General features: G+C 38.3%; 2 protein-coding genes across 2 annotated transcripts; one reads left to right on the top strand and one right to left on the bottom strand.

The window, feature by feature from the left end:
* The first annotated feature begins 1,698 nt into the window (after positions 1-1,698).
* On the top strand, positions 1,699-4,927 carry LOC111222979 (40S ribosomal protein S19). Its single transcript, XM_022746921.1, has 6 exons — positions 1,699-1,797; positions 2,039-2,109; positions 2,717-2,817; positions 3,614-3,797; positions 3,885-3,939; positions 4,643-4,927. Exons 2-6 carry the CDS (start codon positions 2,039-2,041, stop codon positions 4,688-4,690), a joined length of 459 nt encoding a protein of 152 aa, XP_022602642.1. The 5' UTR covers positions 1,699-1,797; the 3' UTR covers positions 4,691-4,927.
* Positions 4,928-5,076: 149 nt separating this feature from the next.
* LOC111222977 (trypsin-3-like) lies at positions 5,077-9,142 on the bottom strand. The gene is made up of 5 exons (XM_022746920.1): positions 9,087-9,142; positions 8,727-8,880; positions 7,564-7,817; positions 6,632-6,768; positions 5,077-5,407 (listed from the first exon to the last, which is right to left on the bottom strand). Exons 1-5 carry the CDS (start codon positions 9,124-9,126, stop codon positions 5,258-5,260), a joined length of 735 nt encoding a protein of 244 aa, XP_022602641.1. The 5' UTR covers positions 9,127-9,142; the 3' UTR covers positions 5,077-5,257.
* Between the last annotated feature and the right edge of the window lie 1,677 nt (positions 9,143-10,819).

A 10,819-nucleotide genomic window follows, 5' to 3' on the forward strand; every position in this document is an offset into this window, starting at 1 on the left:
AGAGCACAGGGCTGCTCTGTGTGTATGTGTCTATGTGTGTGTGTGTGTGTGTGTGTGTGTGTGCGTGCGTGTGTGTATGAGTAGGTGTGTGTGTATTTGTGTGTATTTGTCTTCGCATTTGTAAACAAGCATTCATCTACCTAGGCTTTACATGCCGTGGTTCACATGCTGGAGGTAATCCACATATGATGTTAGCCGACATACCAGAGAAGAATTACATGACTTTTTGGGGACAAGGAAAGAAATAATTAAAACAGCAGTATTTTCTGTATTTTCAGTATCTAGAGTGTCAAACTGCATTTATAAGAAAGTACTAAAATTAAGCAATGCTTTGGAGACAACATAATATGATCAGTGCAGCAAGGAATGAATGAATGTTGAATGTTTTCACTGTTAATTAATCCATCTATCATTTTGTCAGTTAATCATTACAAATCAAAAAAACAAAACCAAAAGGGATTTTTTTAAGTATTTGACTAATTTTAGCTTTAACACATCTACCGTAATACTTATTTAAAATTTCAGTGCAAGCCTGTCATGACGTACACACATCAGCACATGTTTTATATTTTATACTCTAAATGATAAAGTGCATAAAATAATCTGCCGACTTGTCAACAGTAATAATAAATGGCAGTTCTCATTGTATTTAACCAGCCCAGAGTGTCAAACAGGTGTTTTAGTGTCTCAGATACTGTGAAATTAAAAATCTATTTTTAAATTACAGTTAATCTAATGACAATTTAGCATTTTTTTTATATTACAATTCAATTTACAGGTTGTCTGCAAATACTGTGAGAGGTAGACAGAGGGCGGAATGAATGAAAAATTAAAATGAAAGTTATGAGAATTTAATATGATGTCAGAGAGAGGTCCAAACAGAGGAGAAGGAAGCCAGGTCATGGGAAGTCAAGAAAGAAATGTGCCTGAAAAACTGGTCACCTTGCTTAGGTAGCTCTGTCTCTATGCTGTCTTTACACATAACTACATTTGTGACAGGATTACAAGCTTTTATTTATGAAATACCGATATTAGTCACTGCATACTGCTTTGTTTTCCAAGGACAGCAGTCACTTTGGCAAACAGAGCCCTGGACAGTAGACTGAACCTAAAGAAAATGACATATTCTGCCCTATTGTGGCAAACAGCTTTCACAGCTTTCTTCAATAGGAAGATCATGATTACTGGCAATGTTTGCATTGCTTTTAAGCTACAGACATATTTCATTCAAGGGAATAAAGACGGGTGAGTGGGTGAGGGTTACTAACCCTTCACTGGTGGTGTCTTCCTCACTGAGCTGCTTTCTCCTCTCCTGCTGACTGCAGCACACTTCCTGAAAAGCCTTTTGGTCTGATAAAACAGAGAAATGGGCAAGAGAAGTGAAAAAGGTGCCACAACTTTACCCTCTGCTGAGACACTGTGGCCGGGATTCAACAGGGATAGCTCACATCCAGCATCAGAGTGGAAAACCTCAGTGTCAACATTGTTTAACCATCACTTTTACACATATATGAACCATACCGTGCGATTAAAATATAAATGGAGAATATTACCGTTAGTGTTCGAGTTACTTTGGTTTAAGGGCAGGGATAAGCAGGAATTTGCAGCTGTTGGTGAGGTTAATTCAGGCTACGGTATCATCATCCTTTCCAAATGAGGGCAGTCTCCCTCCCTCCCTCCCTCCTCAGCATCCTTTCTTTTGCTGCTTCACCGCATTAGCTGCCATCGGCTAAACGGGGACTAAACTCCATCCCAAACCTGACCACCTGGCCGTCTGCTTAGCAGGGTATATGAAAAGTAAGACACTGGTTATTACTGGATGTTATGAGAGCTGTATATATGGGTAGCTGTCAGAGGCGTTACGTCTTGCCTGCCACCAGTTACAGTTACTTTAGCTAGCTAGCTAGTGGCTAACGTTAGCAAAAAATGTCACAGCTCTACTCCGACTGTTCCAACGGCGCATTTGGCTCCCGAGGTCACTCTGAGAGCATTTAAAATTCAATTTTAAACTCACCTTTGTTTCCAATTTGCCTTTTAGATGCCCAGTGTCACGGTGAAAGATGTCAACCAGCAGGAGTTTGTCAGGGCTCTCTCAGCTTTCCTCAAAAAGTAAGTAAAGCTGAAAAACCAGCCTTACAGCTGCATGACTGGTTGGTATCCACCTGTCAATCACTCAGGCTGACGGTGAATGTAAGTAAAGGGCAAAAATAAAGAGTTGACTTTAATGTGATGAGAAAATTCATTGCATTTTAATTTAAAATTGGAGTTTCTTTATTAACGATTGAAAGATAAACTTTTTGATGAAAAGTAATTTTTTTTTTAAAAGTTACCTTGTGAAATAAAAAAGTGAAAAGCAGCAGAGTTAAATTTTATTTCATGAGCATATTGACCACAGCTTTAAAAATCCCATGGTTTACATATATCTTTCTGTATTTATTCATGTCATTATTGATTCCAGAATCACTTATTTTAAATTTTAAACGTGTGGGATCTCTTTCTACTCATACTGCCTCATTCAATCTTCAGTCTCATCTCACCTAAATTACATAATAAATAAGCCTAAATGTTGATATTTCAGGAAAAAAAACATTAATAAATATGTAAATAAAATACATACAGTATGTGTTGAATAAATCCTGTCTTCCTGTGCCATATGTTGTTTGAGCTAATGGCCCGTCAGTTGATTCATCACATCAACTGATAATTGATTTTTCAGGTCTGGCAAACTGAAGGTCCCAGAGTGGGTTGACACAGTGAAGCTTGCCAGGCACAAGGAGCTGGCACCCTGTGATGACAACTGGTTTTACACCAGAGCAGGTTGGTCACACTGAAAGTGTTTCATCAGTTCATCTGCAGCAGCTGTAACAAAGCTAAAATGCCAAAAATCTGTATATTCCAGCTTCTTTAATATTAGGATTTGCAGCTTTTCTTTATCTGTCCCTGTGGGATTTTGTTTACTGTTGAATTGCAACATCTTGGGTTCTGGGCATGTGTCCATGTTTCCTTGCATTTTAAAGACAAAACATTTTACCAAAAAATGAGTGAAATTAAATGTTTTTCAGCATTTCCTTCCTTCCTCCCTCACACCCATATAGATATTTTTAAGATCAACCTGTTTATATAAAGATTAGTTTTGGGAAACCCCACTGATCATGTGATTTTACACTAAATAAAACAACTCTGTGTCTTGATATGTACATCAAATGTGATTTCACCAACATCAAATGAGTGAAATACATGTAAAATTATTTACATTTTCCTAGACACCCCTGTGATCATCACAAGGACTCCTGCTGGTCTCTGGACCCTATTTCAGGAACCCATGTGATAAATGATAATACTCCTTGTGTAATATTGGCCCGTCCTATGAGGTTTTCCACAACTGGTACAGTATATACTGTAAAAGCATATGCACACAATCCTCCCTCAGCTGCTGTGTATGTTATCTCCTCAGGTTTATTGACCTAACAATAGCATAAGAAGAATTTCACACATTTGATAAGTTGGAATGTTTGATTTCATGTCTTTTGGGTGAACAAGTCAAGAGCGTTTCAGATGATAAAACAGGGACATATTGCAAAGTAAAGTATATACTGTTTGTACATTTCACCAGCATCCACAGCCCGTCACCTGTACCTTCGCGGAGGGGTGGGCGTGGGCTCCATGATCAAGATCTACGGAGGGCGTCAGAGGAACGGTGTTTGCCCTGCCCACTTCAGCGTGGGCTCCAGGAATGTGGCCAGGAAGGTCCTCCAGGCTCTGGAGGGCCTCAAGATGGTAGAGAAGGACCCCAGTGGGTAAGAGAGGTGGATGCTGGGTATGAGACTGTAAAGTGGTGACCTGAAGAGGTAATGGATGATTTTTTCATTAACATTTGCTTACAGTGGACGGAGACTTACTCCTCAGGGTCAGAGAGATCTTGATAGGATCGCAGGTCAGGTGAGTTGTTACTGCGGCAACTGCAGTTTATATGTATGTATATGCATGAGCCAATAGGACATTTTATTGTTATCCTGTCCTACGTGATCTCTGTATATATTATTTCAGTAATTATTTAAATGAAAGTGAATTATGATCATACTTTAAATAGCAGCCAAACACTCAGTTTTAGTTTACATGCATTCATAAAATGTGTTCAAATCCAGATTGCAACCCCTTTGTGCATCATGGGTAAGGTTACATTTAATTTTTTTCTGGTCTAGAAGACAGAATTTATATGATTTTGTCTAGAAAAAAAGAAGTATAATTTTAGTGAATTGATAGTATTATAAAGTAACTATACAAATAATTTACTGACTCAAAAAAGTAGATATAGTTTTAAATTACTCTTAAATTACTTGTCATAATGTTTAACTGAAAATATTTATTTTAAAACACATTTTAAACAAAACGGTAAGAATACTTTGCCACCATGTCCGCTCCTCAAATGAGTGGCTCCCTCTTGTGTTCTGTGTCAGTTATTGCCATAATGACAATGATTAAACTAAAACTGCTTTAATGTTTGTATTTATGTAACTAAGTTACATGTTTACATTCATGCCATCCCTAAATATTTTTTATGACCAGTGCACATGCTTTCCTGTTTGATATGGCGGCATGACTATCCTTCCTGCTCTCTCACTCTTTATCTCTGTATGTTTAGGTTGCCTCAGCAAACAAGAAACAGCGAAGTTTACAAAGCGCCATCTGAGGAATGCATGCAAAGAATCCAGACGAGTGAAATGCAGTTATGCCTTACTGCTTATTTACTCAAGTTCGCTTGTTTCCCTTATCACTCCAGTGCCCACATTACAAAAGGCACTTCATAGAGATGTGTCTATAGTATGCATGTGTCTATAGTACTGTAAGAACAAATTAAATATTATACATGGATGTTTGGCAACAGTTTTAGGTTTCTTTGTCGTTTGAAATTCATTATGAATTTCATGACAGCTGTGGTGTTGCGACACCAAAACACAGAATGGGCACAGGAAGAATGCAGTATTTCTAAGCAAAAGCATTTTAATGTTGTTTTGACAACAACTGTGAAACTCAATGTAAAAAAGAAAGAAATGGATGTTAATGTATATTTTTATTAATTTATTCAATTCTTTGTCTTCAGTGTTGGTTACAGAATGTTATGCTCAAACATTTTATTTATGAGATGTATATGAATGACATGATAATACATAAGGTGTTCTGATTAAACTGAGTCTGAATACTGAATATGGTGTTGTAGTGTTAGCTTGCATGTGGATGTATGGGTGACTGTGTGTCTTTAGTTGTTTCGCATAACAGTGCTGATCCAGCTGTTGTAGCGGCACACACGGGCATAGACACTGGGGTGTCCCTGCATGGCACAGTCATACCCCCAGGACACGACTCCCTGCAGCTGACCATTACACACCAGAGGACCACCGGAGTCTCCCTGCAAACACAGGCAGAGGAAGAACAGGGGTTTAAATGTTACTGTGAGTGCTCAGTTAATACATAGCACGTTCTGTAACTCGAGAACAATAGAGTAACATAACACCAGGCTGAAAAGAAGTGTTTTGCTGCCCTCTCTGGTCGAGAGTCTCAAGCCTGTTTCACCTTTGGGTGTGGTCAGAAGTGTGCTTTGTTGCAACTGTAACCACCCAAGAGAGTTTTCACGGGGTCCTGGTCTACACATGTGCATCACAGCAGCAAGGTGACAAGTTAAACCTCTACAGGTCAGCGAAAACAAGATTTTAAGGTGGTGTTAAATTACTCTTTAAGATCCAACAAAGTACATTCACAGAATTAACTTGTCAATCCTCAAAACCAGGAGGGTCTGTGTTGGATTTTCTTTCACAGCATGAGTAAAAAATAAGAATATTGCACTATAGTAAATTTTATGGGAACAGTTTATAGATAAAATAATCAGAAGGACATGACTGTTGTCATTAAATACCCAACAAATAAAGTCATCACGTAGATTCAAAGTTCCTGTGAATCCAGTGCTGCCATAAAGCTGTTGTGTACACTGATTTGCAACATTGCCAACAATGACCCAATACAACCAAAGATATTAAACTGATAGCTAACAGCCATACTCAGCCAATAATATATCAATATCAACAATGTATTATGATAAAAACCACTACGTCGGCAGATATTAGCCACATAATGTAATACTGGTGTAGGTGGTTGTGAATTGGATATTCAAAGTCAATTACTCATAGAAATAAAATGTCTTACTGTTTCATATTAATGTACCGTTTAATGATTATAGTGTTACACACTGAGTATCCTCCCATATATGCTTTTATATGATCCTTCCACTTTATTTCAATTACACTGATCATAAAGCATTAAATAAACTAGAAGAGGAAACATGATCAGAGGGTAAATGTGTCTCTTGCAATACTGTTGCATCTTCTTCCTGCATTCACAGCAGTGGCAGTGGTGTAGGGGTAATTCAAAAAGTGGGTATCAGAGTAGATATATGCATAATTTGCATTTAAGAAAGAAGCATAACCAAGGCTCAGTGAAAAATAAGGGCCGTACTGTGTACTTTTGTGCGCTTAGTACCACACCCCTGAGTCACAGACTGCTTGCACTGCAGGAAGGTGATGCACCGTCATCTACCACCTGACTCCCTGCGTGTTCACTGTGGTTTAGTCCAACTCACTTGGCAGCTGCTGGCGCCTCCGTGCATAAATCCGGAGCAAACCATGTTCTCGGTGAAGAGGTGGGGGTAGGCGTTCCTGCAGATCCTGTCATCGATGATGGGCTGCCTCAGGCACTGCAGCCTGTCGGGGAAGTTGCCTGGGGAGCAGGAAGGCAAGTCTCAGTTTCTGGATCAACTAGTATGTAAATACTATAATTTCCTCTGTATCACATGGATATTATGAGATATCAAGTATGATATGAGTAATGTTGTGATGAGTTGATTAACTAATTTGTAGATGAAAAGTTTATTTACTCCCACTTTGGTAATTAATCCTTAATTTATCAGGAACAAATGCCAAATGTTTGGTGGTTGCCAGTTTGTGAAGATTTGCAGCTTTCCTCTTTTTTTCAAATGGTTGTAAACTACAAACACTTGGTTTTGGGACCGCTGGTCGAACAAAATGCAATATAAAGATGTCACATTGGGTTCTGGGAAATTGATTTTCTGACATTTTATGGACTAAACAATTACTTGATTAATCAGTAACACTGACACTAAAAAATAAATAACAATCTGTAGCAGCTCTAATTTGTTGCAGGCCTAAACTATGAGACATAGAGATGCATGTCAGCGTGCACGGCTGTATGGGCTGTATGAATTAAATGTACTTTTTCTATGTTAAAGAGGTACCCCAGCTATTTAGTATTAAACCTGGCTTGAACCTGGCTAGTTATAGCAGTACATTCCTTTGATTAATAAGGCTTGTCTTTTATGATCAGAACTCATTCAGACCCACACAATGACATGGTTAGGCTCTTCCAGCTGCTGTCTATCAGTTGTTTTCTTTACCTCAGTGCAGAATGAATCACAACCTACATCATCATTTTTGACCACATTTACAACCTCAACCACCCCACTTCTTTGTGTCTGAGCTTTCAGACTCAACTTACTGCCGTTGGCGGACATGTTTCCCCACCCGGACACCAGGCAGTTTTCGTCGGCCACGGGGCAGCGAGTGGGCAGGGCCACAGTCTGGACGTAGCTGTTGAGGGTGGCGGGGCGGCTCAGTTTGATCAGCATGATGTCGTTGTCCAGGTTGTGGCTGTTGTACTGTGGGTGCTTGATCATCTTGGCGCCATCAATCCACTGCTCGGTGCCCTCATTCACAGCGATGTTGTGCTCACCAAGACGGACCTGGATACGACTGGTGGAGGCAATGAAAGTTAAGTTAGTTTTCCTAACAATGATTTCTGCATCATTTTGATCATCATGAGCCTATGGAACATTTTCTCTGAGTGTTTTCATTTTCAAAGCAACATCTATCAATAGTTTCCTAACATTAGCCACCATAAGCTGCTGGTCATACCAGACCAAGTAAGGCTGAAACAGCCAAACCTGTGAGTGCATTGAATTGAGCAAGGATGTGTTTTATTTTTCATAAATTCAATTTAAAATTGGTAACAAAAAGTTTGTGTTATTTCATCTTCCAAAGATCTCACATTAGTCGTGCTTTAAATATAGCACAAATTAATCTACACTTGTTTTACCTTGGAAATTAGCACAAGCAGTTGGGAGATTTTTAAAGAGCCTTTTTATGCTGTATTTTAAATCATGCAACAGTGTCTTAGGTCTGTAAGTACAGTATGCATTACAAGTCATTGGGCAAACTACACTTAGCTGCAAACCAATAAAACCCTGGTATTAATGCATTATCAAAAATGATCCCAGTGCTTTGCTATGATTAAATTCAAAGTCGCCGTCCTTTCAAAAGTGTGTTAAGCATGTGCAGAGTTTGCTCTTTTCACATTAATCTGCTGAAAGGGGAAAATTTTTCTGGGCTCAACTTAAATCCCAGTTTAAAACGTGTTGGTGCATCACAACTAGTTTAGGAGCCAATGCAACTTAAACAAATGTGATGAGGAAACTCCCAGTGCACTTACACTGGGAACAGACTTTTCATTGAAGTTGTTAAACTTTTCAAATGAAACATATTCAGAGGCAGAGTATTTTTGTATGTCTTAAACGTGTCTGGAGGTGGTCTTTGATGTATATTTTGGACTAATTCCTCAGTAAAGCATGCAAGGTCATGCAGAATGTCATTTCCTGCACTTACGACTTGTAGCAGTGAGCAGCGGACACCACCCACTGGCTGGAGATGAGGGATCCACCGCAGAAGTGGTATCCGGCGTTCAGAGACACCTGGTAGGGGACAGAGTGTTTGGGACACTCATACCCTCCAACAATCTTATCATCCTCAGCTGCAGCAACTGAAACAGCAAAAAAATGTATAATATGACATATGGAAAAACCCCTAGGAACACTCAAAAAAACAAAAACAAAAAAATCTCCAGAAAATATAACAGAGTGGTACTTGAATAAACTTTTATAGTAATGAAACAAGTGCATTAGAATAACTTTACCACATTCATATTTCAAAAACAGAAAAGAAGAATAAAATTTGTTAGTCTCTTACACGCTGCTCCAAGCAGAGCAAGGAATACCAGGGCCTTCATGGTCGTTGAATGTAAGAGAAAGCCCACACTGAAACTCCTTTTATACACCTGTCCAGCATTTTACATTCCCAACTTTCTCAAGGTCAGGAAAGTAAAAGGCAAAACTGTTCTGGGAAGGAGCCATATGGCTGAAAGCAACAGCAAGACCTTGGGATAAAAACCACCAGGTCACTTAAGGGAATTTCTGATTTAAGTGTTCAACTGATAGTTATGCAACCAGCAATTATGTAATTTCAACGATGATACATATATACATATATACATACGTACATACACACACACACACACACACACACACACACACACACACACACTGTGGAACTTAACATCAAAAACATCTTTACTGTCAGTTTTAGACTCAGTCATAAAACAGATGTTGCATCTCCTATAGCGTGTTTATTTGTCCAGAAATACAGTAGCGTACTTCAGCTGTGGTAATGCCTGATAGCAGTTCACCATTTGCAGGAGTCACTATTCTGTGTCTTCCTAATCCACAGAAAACCTGATAAGACTGTTGCAAAACTGCAGCAGCAACACAGGAGAAAATGCAGCGTAAGAGAAAGATGACTGTGTCCCCCAACCTGAGGTTCAGGACCCCCTCAACGGGACATAAGATAAATCTCAGGGACATATGCAGCCTGTGATGAGTAAGCATTGCTCAGATATAAAAGGTAACAAGGGTGGTCACAAAGGGTGGAAATGAAGGTTGTATATGTATTAAGCATCATTAAGTTAAACTGTTTGTGCCCCTCTTATACAAACCAGTGTTAAAATGTGAGGTTGCATGTTTTTGAGTTGAACTACCTGTCTCAGACTACTTCACTTGAAGAGGAAAACCTACACAGAATGTCAGAAAAAAAAAAAAAACAGAATAACAAAAACACACAAAAAAATATATTTAGTTCTCGTGTATTTCCTACCCAAGTAATAATCTCACAATCCCCAATAGGGGTCCTGACCCCAGGTTGCCACTAGTATTTAGCATAGTTCTTAAGTTTACAGTTAATTAGCCAAAACCAATGCAGTCTAATACTTTTTGCCATTTGACTATATGAATTAGATGAAGTGAGTACAAGCCATCAACAGTGTGCAGGATTTTTTTTTTTTTTTCATAGGTCCCATATCAGCATGAGGAACATAGATTTTGTCTTTGCCAGAAAATATTTGTCTTCATATTGTTTTCTTTTTGCTTAGATGACTGGGTTTAAATGGCCAGTAGCTTATTAGTTTTTCTTGTATTTTTTCTCCTGACAATCTCTACCATCAAATGTTTGCGAAAGTGAAATTGTCCGATTTTGATCAATTATCAAATTTGTCTTCCAGTTTTATGGCGTATTTGAATTAATCTAAAATTTGTAATATTGATGCATTGTGATGTATAAATGTTCATGTGTATTTATGTATGTTCGCCTGAGAATCGCAAATTGTATTTAATTTAATTCATTCAATATATACTGAATGGTAAAAAAAAAACGGGCAAAAGAAAATTCTGAACATTTCAAATTTTTATTGAACATAAATAAAAAAAAAAATTGCAGATAAAAAAATATTTAACAGGTTTAGAAATTCTTTATACAACTATGTACAGGTAAGGATTCATTGTGAGCCGATAAAGTAACAAAGCTTTGCGTGTCAAATTCAATTATTAATCCTAAAAAACAAAACATACATCCACAGCACTCAGCCTGAAGTT

Source organism: Seriola dumerili, unplaced genomic scaffold, assembly GCF_002260705.1.
Source record: "Seriola dumerili isolate Sdu_G_001 unplaced genomic scaffold, Sdu_1.0 BDQW01000110.1, whole genome shotgun sequence".
NCBI classification, from domain to species: domain Eukaryota; kingdom Metazoa; phylum Chordata; class Actinopteri; order Carangiformes; family Carangidae; genus Seriola; species Seriola dumerili.

Bases quoted from the DNA above. Each gene is read 5' to 3' on its own strand.
- LOC111222977 (XM_022746920.1), bottom strand. From the start codon at position 9,126: ATGAAGGCCCTGGTATTCCTTGCTCTGCTTGGAGCAGCGT. The intron at 6,769-7,563 runs GTAAGTTGAGTC...CCTGCTCCCCAG, and splicing joins AAACATGTCCGCCAACGGCA to GCAACTTCCCCGACAGGCTG. The intron at 5,408-6,631 runs GTGAGTTGGACT...CTGTGTTTGCAG, and splicing joins GAGGCGCCAGCAGCTGCCAA to GGAGACTCCGGTGGTCCTCT.
- LOC111222979 (XM_022746921.1), top strand. From the start codon at position 2,039: ATGCCCAGTGTCACGGTGAAAGATGTCAACCAGCAGGAGTTTGTCAGG. The intron at 3,798-3,884 runs GTAAGAGAGGTG...ATTTGCTTACAG, and splicing joins GTAGAGAAGGACCCCAGTGG to TGGACGGAGACTTACTCCTC. The intron at 3,940-4,642 runs GTGAGTTGTTAC...CTGTATGTTTAG, and splicing joins TTGATAGGATCGCAGGTCAG to GTTGCCTCAGCAAACAAGAA.